The 17,257-nt window shown below is 34.0% G+C and overlaps 3 protein-coding genes across 5 annotated transcripts; all 3 read right to left on the bottom strand.

The window, feature by feature from the left end:
* Positions 1–1,282, bottom strand: LOC111481884 (NAC domain-containing protein 83-like). Of its 2 annotated transcripts, none has more exons than XM_023127479.1 (3): positions 918–1,282; positions 487–737; positions 1–369 (listed from the first exon to the last, which is right to left on the bottom strand). In XM_023127479.1, exons 1-3 carry the CDS (start codon positions 1,108–1,110, stop codon positions 109–111), a joined length of 705 nt encoding a protein of 234 aa, XP_022983247.1. In that variant the 5' UTR covers positions 1,111–1,282; the 3' UTR covers positions 1–108. The 2 variants fall into 2 exon arrangements, with proteins under 2 accessions (XP_022983247.1, XP_022983248.1); XM_023127480.1 differs by having other exon boundaries at positions 1–366; positions 918–1,272.
* A 1,620-nt stretch (positions 1,283–2,902) lies between these two features.
* On the bottom strand, positions 2,903–5,599 carry LOC111481883 (glycerophosphodiester phosphodiesterase GDPD1, chloroplastic-like). Its single transcript, XM_023127478.1, has 7 exons — positions 5,374–5,599; positions 5,091–5,272; positions 4,488–4,547; positions 4,078–4,359; positions 3,891–3,986; positions 3,508–3,704; positions 2,903–3,272 (listed from the first exon to the last, which is right to left on the bottom strand). Exons 1-7 carry the CDS (start codon positions 5,468–5,470, stop codon positions 2,993–2,995), a joined length of 1,194 nt encoding a protein of 397 aa, XP_022983246.1. The 5' UTR covers positions 5,471–5,599; the 3' UTR covers positions 2,903–2,992.
* Positions 5,600–6,956: 1,357 nt separating this feature from the next.
* Positions 6,957–11,112, bottom strand: LOC111481913 (probable protein S-acyltransferase 7). Of its 2 annotated transcripts, none has more exons than XM_023127520.1 (6): positions 10,951–11,112; positions 10,611–10,798; positions 9,578–9,760; positions 8,301–8,597; positions 7,938–8,171; positions 6,957–7,841 (listed from the first exon to the last, which is right to left on the bottom strand). In XM_023127520.1, exons 2-6 carry the CDS (start codon positions 10,707–10,709, stop codon positions 7,296–7,298), a joined length of 1,359 nt encoding a protein of 452 aa, XP_022983288.1. In that variant the 5' UTR covers positions 10,710–10,798; positions 10,951–11,112; the 3' UTR covers positions 6,957–7,295. The 2 variants fall into 2 exon arrangements, with proteins under 2 accessions (XP_022983288.1, XP_022983289.1); XM_023127521.1 differs by having other exon boundaries at positions 10,611–10,787.
* Between the last annotated feature and the right edge of the window lie 6,145 nt (positions 11,113–17,257).

The raw sequence follows: 17,257 nt of genomic DNA, 5'->3' as shown, positions 1-17,257 counted from the left end.
GTCGTTAAATTTGCCCTTTTTTCCTTGTCTTTTTGACTTCCAGTTGAGCCAGATCAACCCAAAACAAAACAAATTCAACTTTCAGCCACTGAAATAAGTTTGAGAATATTAAGAAAAGCCTAAGTCTAAGCCTAAGCCACCGCTGGTCTCTTCCTGGTCCGTACTTCCCGTACCATTTGAAGAGACTTGAGTGACTCCACTTGAACACGAAGCACAAGGCTGAGGAAATTCCCAACCATCCTCCACCGTCAAGTCTAATATACTTGCCTGCGCCACTGCCACTCTCTGGTTCTCTTCCACCCCTTTCCTTTTGTGCTTTCTTCTTTTCTGAAACAAGCAGTACACAGCCCAATCCCCCACTTCGATCTGCTTTTTTGATCCAGAACCAAAACAAAACAAACCCCACGGTAAAAAATGAATCAGTTCTTATGAAAGAAGAGTAGTTCTGGTAATTTACTAAAAGTCCACGGTCAATTTTGTCTGTACCTGGGTTGAGTTGGAAGTTGCTGCAGAGCGAGCCAATCGATATTCATGCATGACCCATCGAGTTGTTCTTGTTCTCTCAGGAAATTTTGACTCTGAAAAAACCAGAGATTTCCTCAGCCCAAACAACTGGTTGATCCCTTGGCTTAAGATGAATTTCTCTTTCCCAATGGACTTCCAAATCCCACACCCAGCATTCATCCTCAAGAAACTCTTCTGTTGGCTGAAAAAGAATCTCTTCTCTTTCGAATCCCCTAAAACCCAACAAACAAAAACAAGAACAAGAACACAGAATCCAATCAATTCATAACAACAAGTCCAGCATTAGTACTTTCTAAACTCAAGAAATTGAAACCAATGAGAAAACTCTGTTTCTGTCTCTGTCTGTCTCTGAAAAGAAGTTTTGAGATGAGAATTTAGAAATTTGAAGTTACCAGGCAGACCCCATGGATCTGTGAGGAAGACATTGAACTCAGGAATGACAGATGCAGGGAGTGGCAAACCAAACACCTTCCTTTTCAAGTAGTGCTCGACCAGCTCCTCATCCGTCGGGCAAAATCGATATCCAACAGGCAATCTGATGCCTCCATCGAAGACAAAGTTTGAGGTATTCTCCATTGGAAACATTCTGCAGAAATCTCTCTGAAAATTTCAAAGAAGTGGCGAAATATGAATAGAGAAGAAAGAACCCATCTGGGATTGGTTTATAATATGGAGGAGGGAGGGAAAAAGAGAGAAGAAAGTAAGAAAGAAACGAAGAACAAGAACAAGAACAAGAGAGGGAGAGGGAGAGGGAGAGGGAGAGAGATGAAGGGCTATTGGAGGGATGAATGAGAAAGGGAAGGATCTTTCCTTGCGTTTTATGGAATGTGAGAAATAGGAAATCCTAGTCCGACTAGAATTCGGAATCAGAAATTGATTTTATTTTATTTTTTAAAATATTTTTTGACTTTTTCGAAACGGAATTTCTTTGTTGTTTTTTGACGGCGTCGTTGCTTTCACAACCGCGTGACCGTAACAGACTCCAAAAAAGCCATTCTTTGTTATTATTATTTACACGCTAACCTAAGCCAACAGCGGTTTACATTTACTTATCTGCCTTTTTACTCCTTTTAGTTATCATTACTTTTTAATTCAACCATTATTTTAATTGTTGTCAAAAGTACTTTTATTGTCCGTATTAGATTTATGAATAGAAGGATTATATAGCTTGAGGTTAGGCCACAAAAATAGCTACCCAAAACCAACATCAATCTCATGGATGGAGCATGAGCAACCTAAATGCTTGCCCTTCTCTCTTAACTTCAATCAGCTTGCATTGCGACGATGTAAAAAGCAAGAAACCCTTATGTTGTTGAGGATTGAATGCTTGATGTCGTGGTTGCAACCAATCAACGCCCACCAAGTGGCATGCCAGAAACTCGTGTCTCCTCCCCTTAGGGGCGTTCGTATGTGTGCGTGTGAGCCTTATCGAGGTTTCTTTATAGCACAAAGGGTCAATCCTAGGATCAATTATAGGAGGGGGTTTGATAAGAGATTGAGTGTGTCATGGATAATATGGGTTACAAACCACATCCTCTTCAATAAAGGCAACAAAAGGATAACCCAAAAAGCCTTAGGAAGCAGTGAAAGCCAATGGAGACATAGAATGTATGACATAAGAACCTAATTGTTGCTTCCAAGGAACTCAGTTGGGATCTCATATAATAATCATCCTCACCTTTTATTTATGTAAGAAAAGGGTTTTTTATTATTATTATTATTATTATTATTATTATTTTATTTTACTTGTTTTATGAGATTTAATTGATTTCTTTTTCATTTTTTTCTTCATATAATAATAATAAAAAATGTTAATTTTCATTTTTTCCTCTATACTCTTCAAAGAGAAATATGTTAAAATAATGAGTTTTTTAATCTTTAGAAAAACTCAAGAGACAAGAGCTATGTAATTTAATTCTAAACTATAAAACCAACTCTACTAACCTAGAATGTATTAAGAAACGTGTACTTTTGGGCACATTTCTTAATGTTGTCTCGACCTGATAATTTCATATTAAATTCTATTATTTAATGTCTATCAAACCATATTAATATTATTACTCACTTCAGTATTAATTATTAAATTAATACCGACAAAAGGTAACATCACATTGAAGGGTAGAAAATAAGAATTTATTTACTATGATTTTTAAAATTAGTATTTTATTTTTATAGTTTAATAAACTTCATAAATAATCTCTACCCTTAGAAGCCATTAACGGAGTTGAATACGTGGTAATTAGTTATCCATGTCTAACTATTTGTACTTATTGACTACGTGGTTAAGTAGCTAATTGGATGAAAAATTGGTTAAGTAGCTATTCTAATTCTCTCCAATTTATTGTTTGAAAAAGAAAAATCTTTTTTAAAAAAATAATTGTTGAGAAAGTAAAAAATTTCTGAGAGGCAATATTTCTGATCAATATTTTCCTAAACAAAACCTGCTTGTTATCATGTAATGTTTATGTTAGAAATCTATGAGCTGAGGGATGAGCTTCATAAGAAATGAAAGCTCCCTCTCTGAGAACTGAGGTTTTCTGTCCATTTCTTCTTCTTCTTCTTCTTCTTTAACCTTTCCTTCTTCCTCTTCCTTCCCTTCTTCTCCAGTCGTCCCAGTCGCCTCCGCCCTCGGCTTCGCCGGTGGCTTTATCATCTCCGCCATTGCCTCTGTGATTTCTTGCACAAGATCAACTATCACTCCCTCAACTCCCATCAAATGCTGCATGTAAACCGCTTCTGCCACATTGCTGCATTTTCAAACCAACCCAGATTAGAAACTTATCAAAACCAGCCAAATTATTCTATTACGAGGATAATTGGCGGGGATTCCTACGTCAGCTAACTACCGGAATGATCATGAGTTTAGAAGTAAGGAATACATCTCCATTGATATAAGTCAAAACTATGACAGTTTATACTCAAAGCCGATAATATCATATTATTGCGGAGATTCTTTATTCCAAAGAGATTTCAGAGACTTACTTCAGTGTTCCGTAGGTCAAGAGGGATACTTCTGACTCTCTGATCTTCTTAACAGTCCCTGGATTTCTAAAAATCCCTTTCACTTCTGAAACTATCCCCTGTAATCCACCTTCCAAGCAAACCTTCAAAGCTTCCTCTAAAGAATTTCTCCTCACGTCATGATACAACTCGTTTCCCCCATTTGTCAAGAAGAACACCTTCATCAAATATCCCCAATTGTTTTAGCATGCTAATATAGTGTTTGGATTATAGCAATTAGGCTAAATCTATATTAGAAAATATGTAGTTGATTTGAATCTTTCTAAATTCTAATCTTAAACCTTAATCTCTATATTATTTGGCTTCTATCGAGCCTCAACAGAAAATCAAGGACAAGCACTCACCGGATATGTCGCCTGCAACTTTCGGACAAGCAATGCTGCATCTGGTTGAAAGCTGGAGAAGATGATGGGTCTCTCTTTGGCATTCTTAAAGACCACCTGTTATGGATAATCAACGAAACCAGAGCTAAGTTTCCACGAGAAATAAAAACAATGGCTGAAGCAACAACAGAGAGAAGAGATGACCCACATGCAATATAGCCTGAAGAACACCGGTGAGGTAACTCTGATCATAGACAATGTGGTCGTCGAACTTCAACTCAATATTGAAACCTAAAGAAGATTCCACCTTCTGAAAGGCTTCTTCCAGAGTGCAAAGTCTATCATCTATTTCAACATTCCAATTCACAATTTTCCCATCTTTAGTTTTTCTAAGCAAGCAATTTCCCTCCGTTTGAGGATCTTGTTGGGGGCCGTAGTTGAGGAATTCTGAAAGGGATAACTCTGTGACTCTTTTCTCAAAAACAGTGCCCTGAAATGTCGGATCAGGACCAAACATACAAGTCTTAGCAGAAATAAAACACAAGAATCCTAACAAGAACAGCTAATGGTGTAAAGAAGATTGCAAAAATGGACGAAAAAGGATAAAGATGAGCCTACTTTGTCTACAGAGAGAATAACGTCGTCGTGAAATATAACTGGGCAGTAGTCCCTTGTCACCTACAAAAATCACCACAATTTTTTGTTCACTTCCCTGATTCTTTATGCTCAATCAACATCTCCTTACTTCAATATCCATTGAAATCAAGAAAAAGAACAGAGAAAAAGGAGAAACAAAGCAAGCATATAATCAGTATCCCTTCGTAATTTACATATGGAAAGACAGAAGTAATGTAAATCCAATAGCATAGAGTCGACCTTTCAACGGAAGAACAAGACTGAGAAAAACAAGGGAAAAAAAGAGAGAAAAGATAAGTAATTGGGCTAAAATAAATTGTGGCTAAAAACAAGAGGAGAATATGGATTTATGTCCCCACAAAGTCCCAAAAAGGCAATTGCAAGTCCGCCAATCCCCAACCCGGCGGGATCGCGCCACATAATGACAAATTCAGAAAACTAACAAAAACTCTCAGCGGAATCAAACCCGGCGGACAAATCACGATGACTCATGAGAATTAACACGAAAACGCATTAAAGAACCGCAAGAAACCACAAGAACGGAGAGTAATGACAAAAAGAACGAGTATGAGATCGAAACCTAACCTGAACGTCGAATTCAACGAAATCAATGGGGAATTTAGCGGCAGCATTAAACGACAAGATCGAATTCTCTTTAATGGCCTTCATTCTCCTATCTGAAGATTGTAACGCATTCATCCCGCTCCCTCTATGCCCTATCACCAAGAATTTCGAGGCTCTAAAAGCTTTCCATCCCAATTCCGCACCTACCAAAATCCAAATCCATTTCTATCAACAACAGCAGCAGCAACAACAACAACAAAAACAACACAATTCAAACAAGAAACAAGGAGGAAGAAGAAATTACCTATGGAGCATCGGTTTGCGTACATGGCCATAGAGGCATTGTCCGGCACCTGATCGAAGTGAGGAACGTCAGAGACATGGACAGCCTTAAGCGCCATTATCCAAAGAAAGAGACAGAGGAAGAACACGGCGGAGGAGGTGAAGGAGAAAATGACTGAATGGTTTAGGCACAAAGCCCTAGCAAAAAGCTTCAGCAGTTTTCGGCTATGGCGGATGGATATGGAGAAATTGGGTATTTAACAGAAAAAGAAGATGAAACCAACGTTCAAGGAAGGTGCAATAAAAACGAATCTTCTTCACGAATATTCCTTCTTTTTTTATTTTAATTATTTTAATTATTATATGCTCTTTGAATATTCCTCCTCCCCTAACCTCCTTTTTTTTTCCCTAATTAATTCAATATTAATTAAGTACAAAAAAATCTTTAAATAAAATTAGTTTTTTAACTAAAGAAATTAACAGTATTTAACCTTTTTCAATTAATAATTATGAACATTTAAATAAATAAATAAATAAACAATTGGTATATTTGCTGAGTTGGATTTTAATTGATTGGAGTAGGTAGTACATAAAGAGGAGTGGGTAAGGGGTGAGGCGGTTCCACGTAGGACCTGATCTAATATCCACGACGATAAAGAAAAATAAACGTGTACAGTAAGGATCCAGCGCCCAATTTTGTTTATAAATATTCTGGTTCTATAATATATTATCTTTCCACGTCATCATTAACTAATGCCAATGTGGCCTCACCTTAATCGTTGTTCCATCCATTTGTTTATTACGAGATTCCAATTGGATGCCATTTTTATTATAAAATAATAAAAATTGGTTTTATATTGTTAGCCCTACCCTTCAAATGACTTGGAAACACGTGGAAGAAAATCAACCGTTTTCTCTTTATAATATAAATATTTTGTGCATTCTTTTAAGCTAAATAAATAAAAATACTCATTTCAAGGTATTTTTTAAAAATCGGATATTATTAATAGTGAATGAGGTGAAGTACAAAATTTATATATTTTTTTTATTATTTTAATCTTATTTTAATTAGCAACCATTTAAAATGCTTATAAAAATAAAAATATATAGTATTTGGTTATATATTTTTTTAAAATTAAATATTTAAGGTCTAGTTTAATATTCACTTTTTCGTTTTTAACTTCTATTTTTATTAAAAAAAATGATTATATAATATAATTTTTAAATATTCAAAATTAATATTACAACGTAATTTTATTTAGTGAATGTTGAATTATCTTCCCCTAGTTTGAAACATATTACATAAACATCTTAAAATACAATTATAATTGAAACTAAAAGGCAATATTGTTCGGTCCATCCGAGTCATAATTTCATTAAAAAAAGAAGTTTCAAATGAAATGTAAGGCAACAAGATAAACTCGAAATATTATTGTGAAATTTCACATTAATTAGAGAGGAGAACGAAACATTCTTTATAAAGGGGTAGAAACCTCTTCCTAGCAAACATGTTTTATAAACCTTGAAGGAAAGTTCAAAAGAGAGCTCAAGAAGGTTAATATCTGCGAGCGGTGGACTTGAGTTGTGCCGTTCTATAAGAGAAGCTAATTTAGCACACTAATTTCACAAATGCATTACACAAATGGGCTAACTGATTCCACAAATGAACTAGAAAAATCAGAACTGGAGAAGAAATAAAAGAAAAGAAAAACTCACTCGAACAATATAACACACCCGAATCAACATTTACATCTGCCAAACCAAGTCCCCCTCTCCCAGCAGCTTCCTCTCGCCTTCTATGGCACATAACTTCAATGTGGAAGCTGAATCACAAACCCTGAAACCTCAACAAATCCCACTTCAAACCCATAAAATTAGACTCTAAAATTTGTTTTTCTTCAATCATTTTTTGTCATATAACCTCTAAATCTGTTTCCAAGTTTATCAATGATCGTGTGTTTCCCGGTTGTCAGCTGTTAAGTTGCTGTTGCTGTTGCTGCTGCTGCTCCCTGCAACGCGATTTTCGCCTCCCCTTGCTGCTAAGGCGACGACTTCAGGTGACATGTCCCAGCTTCCGCTTTTCCTTCCCCAGCTTGATCGCCTAGGATGTAATCCACCACGTTCTGAACCTTCTTCAACTGCAGTTCTAATATCTGGAGATACTTCGCCGAGTTCGCCTTCTTTTACATTCACTCGCTCGCTGATCTGAGGTTGACCATCAAACGGATCTGCTCCAGAATTCATGTCTCCCCATACTGTTTTCCTTCCCATTTCAATGTCTTCTACCCCTTTGCCTACATTTGGACTCATAAAACCACCAGTTCCCAGTCGAGTCGGTGGCAGAACAGGCTCTTTAGGCACAGTTGCTCTGAATTTATTCTTGGATGCAGGAATGGTGGAGCAAAAGATTTCCTTGAAGTTGTCCAACACGCCTTTATTATGTGGGTTGACTCTTCGATCATAACGATATCTAAAATTCTCGTACGTAGTCTGCAAATTAAGGCAACTCAAATCGATCAAGAATGAGAATGTGATCAATCAATGAGTTCAACAAAGTCGTGTTTAGAAGTTGCAGAAGATACTCACCTGGTTGGTACTGATGAGATATAAATGGAAGGCAGAAAGGCCGCCAACGAACCACATTGAGATGAAAGTGTAAACAATTAGCACAATGGAGGCAGGAGTCTTTATCATCGCTTTCCAAATAGATGTTTCCTCTGCTGACATAATCCTCTTGATGTAGACCCAGCAGAATGAAAACACGTATATACACAGAACGGTCGTTGAGAAGACGAACATGAAGAAGAACCTATAGTTTCTCTGCATAGAATGTTAAAACTCATCAATAAGCAGAAAAAGTTCAAGGAAAAGGAGAAAAAAACCCACAAACTCCAAAATAGAGACCTCAATAAGATGAGCCTATAAGGTTTTAAAGAAATGAACACGTACCAGACCGATACATTGCCCGACCCAAGGACAATGATGATCAAATCTTTCCACACAGTTATTGCAAATTGAACAATGTGAGCAGCGAGGGGGTCTATAAAGCATGCATGTGTCACAATACTTGATCTTAACAGTGATACCATTGACCTCAACTTCCTTGATACGAGGCAACCGTAATTGGGGAGTCTGTGTCGATCCAGCATCAGCATTACCTTCATAGGCTTCAGGTTCGGGTGGGTGTGCGTTCCGAGGAATTATTCCAGGATCTCTTCCCGAAGTAAACAACAGGAGGACTAATATCTAGAATTAAGCATATAGTCATAATCTCGAGACCTCACGAAACAACGCATCAAGAGCAGAGAAATACCAACAGTCGTACAAATAATTGTGCTTGCTCTTTTTTGTTGAAATGTCCAACACTAACCATGTTCATAATGCCAACAGTCACGATTACTATAAAAACTGACATAATTACTCAACCATTGAACCTCATAAGATAAAAAGGTATCCATCAAATATCATAAATATTATACAATTCTAACATTCATCAAGTTTCCATTGTAAAATAACCTTAAGTTACATTTTTTTTATAGGACGCTTTTATCACTCAAGTGTCCAAAACTCGTAAGGAGAGTTATAGGTACTCTTATAATTCAGTTCAATGCCCTCCTTAATCAGGAGATGGACGTGAAAAAATTCACAAGAGCAACAGCCAACAGATGGCCATCCTGTTATAATAATATCACAGGCAAGTCGACTAAGCTTGTTTGAACAATCCATTCAAACTTGACCTTGAGAACTACCTTCAACCAACATATGCTCTTATCTGATATGCAAGGATTTAAGGGATTGCTTGCAGAATCTAAAGCATCGAAAAATTCATTTGAATTGGCAGAACCGTACTTGCTTTGTCTAAGAAGATTGAGAGATACTATCAAATACGTGTATAAACCTCAATAAGATGGAGATAAATTGTGAGATCCCAGTCGGTTGGGAAGGAGAACGAAATATTCTTTATAAGGGTGTGAAAACCTCCCCCTAGTAGACGTGTTTTAAAACTATGAGGATAACGGTGATGCGTAACAGGCCAAAACGGATAATATTTGCTAGCAATGGACAACTTCTATAAAGCCGTTTCTTAAGCTAAATTATTAATCTTGCAGAAAACGAATTCCAAAATAAAATCCAAGTGGAAACACAGAGAACGTTGGACCGAAAAAATATTGTGGAGAAACATAGAGATTCATATCTATATATATAGTTAGAAGGATGGAACTCACAAAGACTGTAAATACAACAGCAACAACCATTATCGATATTCCCCAATCACCAGAAAAGTCATCCATCAGCTTCTTGGCAACAAATACACAGAAAATGGCAACAGGAGCAACAATAAGAAGTATTGTCAACATCAATGACCTAACATCCGGTCCAAAAATGAACCTTCCTTGGAGGAAGAAAATCTGCAGGAGGAGAGACAGAAACAGACTATTAAATAACTCCAAAGAGTATAAATGTAATTCCTATTACAACCCAAATGGTTAAAATGACAAAGAATACGAATCGATATCCACAGACAATGAACAATTACTAATCTACTGTGGATAGTATCCGCTTTGCGGTGAAAATAATGAATGCAAGTTATGGATTGGGGAAATAATACTGGTAAATTGTGACACCAGACCATGGGAACTTCATAACAGGCATATCATGCAAATTATATCAAATTATTTTCATGGTTGAAAGAAAAACACTTCACCGCATATATTAAGATCTTATAAAAAACGAGCTGATGCATAATACTTTCCTACGCATATATAACTACCAGAAACAAGTAATTTGCAAGGAAGAAACCCCTCCAAGGGAAAGGAATTGTGCAACTGGGAAGCCTTCACAAGCTCGGTACTTGTTTCTTAATTATCTTCTGTTTTCAGCTAGATTTTTATTTATTTTTTTCAATTTTGAAACCTCCTTATATTTGCAGCTATACTTAATGTTCTTAATCGTACTACTATTGATAAAATGAAACAATCAAATTAGCAACTCTTTGTGGTTCTATGAATCTTCTAAATGTTAAGGAGTGGCGAAAGAAAGGCTCAGTGGTTAGACATCCTCAGAATTTCACCATAGCAGGTTCTTCACAATATTGACAAGATTTATGAGAAACCAGGATAAAAGAACAATGTTGTTAAGTAGGTAAAATTGAAGAAACTGACGAGGACCGGATAAAGCAAAAACAAAGAACAAAACTGAAATTACAACAAGAAATTAACGAGTAATTAAAGAAAAAAAACGGATAAAATAAGAACGCACATTGCTTCCTTTCCAAGCTTGGTAGACTCGTAAATCAGTAGAACCGCTTGAGGATCCAGAAAGCGGATCCGATCGCTGTGGTGGAGGAACCACATACATCTCTGTTTTCCAATCTCGTTAATCTTATGAACTTTCTCTTTCTCGAATCTCTCCACTCTCCCAGCTTAACGGGAGATCCTACAAACAAACTATAACAACATAAGCCACTCCTGAAACCGAACCGCGCATCAGATCAAAGAAACAGCAAACGGAAACAAGGAGCTGAACTACTCCGACCGGAATGGGAGGGCCATCAGTTTCAGAAGCAAATCTAAACAGAAAAAAAAGAAAATAACCTTACCCGTCAGATTTAAGACGAGCTGAGAGAGGGTTAATCGGAGCACCGCGACGAGGGAATGAGGGGTTTGGACATTGAAAAATCAAGGGTTTCTATTTCTCTCTCTAAAATTTCTCTGCTACGGCCTGCTTTTGGTTGGGGAGAAGAGGAGGAGGAGAGAGAGAGAGAGAGAGAGAGAGAGAAGAGAGAGGGGAAAAACTGTACGAATGATTACTTTACAGTGCGAAATGGCGATGTGTCATATTTTGATTGGCGAACACAAAGTTAGCCGGTTCGCTGTGTGAATCGGGTTGGTCCGATTTGGGTTGGGTGAACCGAAAATTGAGCTCAAATTCCAACCATGTGAGGTGTCTTGAATTAAACAAGTCAGTGTTTTTTCCTTTTGCTGCTTTTTTCAAAATCCAAACTAATAATAAACTTCCCCAACTGCGCCGTTAGCTGCATTTAATATTTATTTATCAAAATACGTTTTTTATTGCAAATAAAAATAAATATTATTCATTACCTCTATAAAAAAACAAATTAATTAATTATTCCATTCAAGAGCGTAGATTTGAACTTATGATCTTTAGAAATGATCGAGTATTTTAATAATAGAGCTGTGTTCATGATAGCACGTCAAAGATTTAAATATTCTTACCATTCATGTATAAAAGTGGGGGAGCAGAGAGTGAAGCAGGATTGAGGTTCGGGGGTGAAGAATGAATCCTCATCCTCGACCCCATTTAATTATCACAGAGAAATCTTTCTCTACTACCTTCTCCAGATCCTCACAGAATTATAGGTTCACGGGTTAAATGAACAGTTTTATTTAAATATTGTTTCATAATTATCTATTTTTTATTATTTTAATAATTTAACTTTTTTTTTTTTTTAACGTATGAATTCAAGTTAACTTTATGTAAATTTATGTAAATATATATAATAAGATGCAAAACTTTGGTTTATATAGTCAGTGTAAATAATATATTTAGAAAATATGAAGTTCTTAGCATATACATCATCAAACCACATACATGAAGTATATAATATATAGTTTTGCATGTATAAAAACCTATGTTTAATAATAATATTATTATTTTTAATTAGTTGGATAAAATAGAGGGAATATACGTAGAGAAAATAGTCAACGGTCAACCATTCAAAGGAATGTTAATACCATTTTAATAAACCCATTATTAGTTAAAGAAATTATTTTAATTAACCCACAATCATACAAATATGAATAATAAATTAATATTGAGAATATATTAATTTAGAAAATTCAAATCTTATAATAAATTAATTTATAATTAATAAATCATTATCATGTTTAATTACATCGTAATTTCAATAATTATTAGTTGCAATTTCAGGTAAATAACAGATTAAAATAATGGGGCTTTTTAAGAAATAAAATATAAATATTTGACCTTTTCTACAATTACGAGCCGCCAGGCCCAATTCTTTATTTTATTTTTATCCGATTATTATACGAATATTTACCATCAGCTCCCAACGGTCAGTAAATTGTTTTTTTTTTTTTAATATAATTAATAAAAAAATACTTTTTAAACTTTATTTTTAAAATATTTATTAAGTTTGGATATTTTTAAAATTTAAAAATTCGATAATCTAATTGTGGCGGCAAGATAAAATAAATATATTTATTTAAAGTTAAAACGCGAGTTTACTTTATCAACGACCATTTTTGTTTAACAAAATCCAATCGACCGACCTCTAAACGTTATTATATTTTTATGAATTTTCAGAGTTTAGTCGTTAAATAAGTCATGAAATTATCCAAGTTTGTGACAATTTAAAATTTAATAAAATCCCGAAAACGATTAAAACTTAATTAAATCCCGACATAGAATAGCATCTTAAAAAAAAAATATGGTCCTGTCTCATGACACATTTGTAAACATTACATATAAACCAAGAATTGAGTTTATGTTCTGTTTTTATTTTTAGAGAGAAGAATTTAGCACAAGGAATTTTTCCTAAGAAAGTTTTTTTTTTTTCCTTAATTCATATATGATGTTCGTAGAGGACCCGACCCATTTAAATGCATATGTTTGTTCTTGACATTTGTAAGTGATTGTACGACACTCACTCTCATCACTGAATTAATTAGCTAACTCAAAATCGTGTCGTCTTCGGCCTGACAACGCATACCCAAGTCTATAAGCGAAAAGGCAACACAATGACTTAAATAGCATAAAACTCTAGATATGAAAAACTGACGACTAGTCGCATTCTAGTATAGTACATTATGAGGCATTTTAGGTCTATCAGACATAGGCACACAAAGATTTTGACATGCAACCATGGGCAATATATCTTGGACAACCATGAGCGTCACACTTAGCACACCAAACTAAGAACAAAACATCACCCGTCCACTTTTTCATCGACTCTTAGAAGAAAAAAAGGTGGGTTTCAACTCCCTTCGAAAAATAAGGTCAAAAGGTAAGAAAATCGTAAAAGGCACGGTACGGTGAGCATTTTCAAAGGCAAATCTCTCAAAATTTCTACCATATGTTGTTGAAGTAGTCTTTCGTATCTTTTCGTTTTCATTGTTTGAGAACAAACACACTCGCTATCTAACTAAAAAAGACAGTATGAAAGCTTTCTCTGTTCTCGTAATTGTATGTATATTATACATACTCGATCCAACCTTATCTCTTTAAAATTAAATCGAATCCTCCAACCGTGTATCGATATCAAATTTGAAAAAGCTTCCCATATAAATCTCGAATTCATATTATTCTCTTCCTCATTTTTAGCGAAAAAAAATTTAAAACTCTAACCATTCAAATTTCAACCATATTACTTTTTACTCGGCTATATACACAAACGACAAACATACCTATAGTTTTTTCTTCTCGAGTCTAAAGAAAACCTCCATTTTCATTTATATTTTGAAACATGAGATTATTTAATTATTATTATTTTTTAATTGACGGGATTATTTAATTATTGTTTACGAAAAAGACGGTGGGATAATAATAATAATAATAATAATAATAATAATAATAATAATAATAATAATAATAATGTAATTAGATAAATGAAATATTTTAATCACAATGGCTAGAAAGTGACCATAGAGAATCTAAACAATCATATAAAATGGCTAACTTTTAAATATTTTTCTTTCCTAAATGCCTATGAATAATTTCTTTAATTGAATATTTTAAAATAAAAATTTAAAATATCCCCAAAATACCCCATAAAATAACATATCCAAAGAACAAGGAACAAGAATTTGTGTGAAATAAAGAGGTGGCAAATGGGAATAGATTTTAGTGGAAGTTAATTAAAGAAAGCATATAACAAATGTGGATGGATGGATAAACACAGCTCTTCTCTCCTATTTTTCTCCCATTTTTAATTAATTTTTTAAAAATATTTAAATTTCATTTTCGTCCCAAAACTTTTAAATTTATCTTATGTTTATTCCCGAACTTCAATACATGTTCAACTATATCCTAGCTGATAAGATAAAGAATCACTATAAGAGGAGTAAGATTCTGATTACCTTGTTGATCGAATATCTTAAGGTAAGAACATTTTTTGAGATTCGAAGCACTCCACAAGCAAGATCGATCATGTCTAGCTTGAATGATTCTTGTTGATAAAATATCTCAAACACTTGTTTGAGATTCAAATCACTCTATAAGGAAGATTGATCATGTCGAGCTTGAATGATTTTATATGCAACCTAAACTACATAAAATTGCAAATAAACTTAGTCATTGACTAAAAAAGCACAAATGCTTATTTTACTGTTTATTTTCCAAGTCTACTCACAAATACAACATACATTACTTTATATATCCTCATACAAACTTATTTTAATTAATCATTATGTAATTGTAATCTAAAGTAAATTAAAAGTCTTAAAATACATTAATGAAATACATTAACTCTAAATTACTCTAAATTGTAATCCACCCAAAATTCAAAACATGAAACTTCATTCTTCTTCAACGTGGCATGAATTGAAATATCTTTTGATAATTTCAATAATATTTTCTTCACATTTTTATTGAAGTATATTGTAAGATTGATGTCTCTTGGTTCATATCACTAAGTTTTTAAAATTTCAAGTTTGTGTTAAATAAAAAAAAAATTATATTTCATTTTCGGCCCGAAAACTTTTAAATTTATCCTATTTTGATTCCCGAACTTCAAAACATGTCTCAACTATATCCTAGGTCACTGTAAAATTACTTTTAATTTTATGTCGGATATGTATTTAAAATTTTAGAAAAGGTCTAATAAGTTCCTAATTATTTGTTCGTTGAGCTTTAGGCTTCCCGAAGATTATAAACTCATGAACATTTTCTAAATTAGTCGACTGAGTACTTCATCATCCAACGATTTTAAATTTTTAAAAAATTTATGAATATTTTATAGACAAAAATGGAAAGTTACGAGAATATTTTTTATTAATTTAATTAATAAAAAACAATTTTTAATGCTTTTATATATATATATTCTTTCCTATTGAACTTGGAAATTTTATTTCGTTAGTTGATTTAAAAAAAGGGACCGCCCAAATCAAAAGTATATAAGCATCTCTCAATCGATGGAATCCCTAAATCTTGTGCATATTCATGCAACTAAATCGCTTCACTACCTCATTCCATTGCTTGGCCACAATAATGTTCTTTTATTCTTCGTCATCCTCGCCTCTCCTTTTTCTTCCTCGGATTCGATTAGGTTAAAATTGTTTATCATTCTATATCGACTAAACCTTGCAATTAAGTGACGAACTTGGTCGGTAATCCCTCAACTGTTTGAGTTGGATAAGATGTTGAAATACACCGACTTGTAAGAATATGAACGGGTTGAGTTGGGTTGGAGAAATAATTCCGAGCTGGTTGGATTGGTGACCCAAATAACCCAATATAAAGTTCACAATCTAACACTCAAGTTTCGGATTTGATTGGGTTGGGTTGTCGGGTTTTTTTTTTTTTTTAAACAATCCTACATATCCACGATACTTTAAATATCAAGCATTCATAAGTCACAGTGCATCACTGATACCAGTTACAAATATCAAATATTCTTAATCTTAGTAATAATCTTATAAGTAGGTAGGATTGAGTTGGATTGTAACCCTATTTTTGGGTTGACGCCACTAACTAAATGTCAACTTCTCAACCAACTCAAGTTTTTCATTTTTTTTAATTCAACCCAACTCAAAGCCTGGAAAAAAAATCTAACCCAATCCAATGTTTATGTTTTGGGTTGTGTAGTTTAAGGTGGTCGGATTACCGAGTCATATGAACATCTCTATCATCTTAACCAATTAAAATGACATGTGTATGACAACACTATATTTAGCTCATCGACCCGACCCGACCCATTTTGTAGTGTTAAGTATAATATGTTGTGACCTATTTCGAGTTAAGGACTATGAACCGGTTCAAATCAAATCATGCATCAAAGCTCGATTGATTGAACGATTTCATGAGGTTTGAAACGTATGGTAAAGGGAGAGAAGTGGTCTTGTCAATTGGGTCATGGACAATTCAAACGTGTCCAAATACACACACTCTTAATCCCTAAGTGTACACATGATCAAATCATAATCTAACCTTTTTCTTTCTTAGGTTAAAGAATATTAATGATTGATTATAAAAATTCTTTCTCCATTAGTGGTTACAAACCCAGTCTGATATATGCAACATTAATTATTATTTCAAAAGTCAATGGTTCGAATATACAGATATTGTCCACTTTGACTCGTTACGTATCACCATCAGTCTCATAGTTTTTAAAACGCACATGCTAAAAAGAGGTTTCCACACCCTTATAAGGAATGTTTTGCTTCATAGAATCTCACAATTCACTTCATTGGAAGCCTCGTTGGCACACCGCCCGACGTCTAGCTTTGCTACAATTTCTAACCGTTTAAGTTCACTACTAATAAATATTATCCGTTTTGACCTATTACGTATAGTTGTCAGCCTCACAATTTTAAAACATATCGTCATGAAGAGGTTGAAAAAAAAAAAAAAAAACTTTGTAAAGTGAAATCATGATTAAAATTATATTCCATAAATTAAAATAAAAAGAGGACAAGTTTTGTCATGCCACGTAAACACTTAGTTTTATTCTGTGTCCCTATGACCTTTTTATTCCAATATTACCCCTACTTACTAATAATATATCAATTAATTTTTTTTAATGAGAGAAAATATTATTAAAAAAAAAAAGTAAAAATTCAAGTACATATTATATATTTTTTTAAAGCTAAGGGTTTTTTTTTTTTTTCAAAATTAATTATTACCATCTTTAAAAAATTTAAACTAAA

This window comes from Cucurbita maxima, unplaced genomic scaffold (genome assembly GCF_002738345.1).
Source record: "Cucurbita maxima cultivar Rimu unplaced genomic scaffold, Cmax_1.0 Cma_Scf00007, whole genome shotgun sequence".
NCBI classification, from domain to species: domain Eukaryota; kingdom Viridiplantae; phylum Streptophyta; class Magnoliopsida; order Cucurbitales; family Cucurbitaceae; genus Cucurbita; species Cucurbita maxima.
The sequence above is the reverse complement of the archived record's forward strand: the minus strand, read 5'-3'. Positions and strand labels throughout refer to the sequence as shown.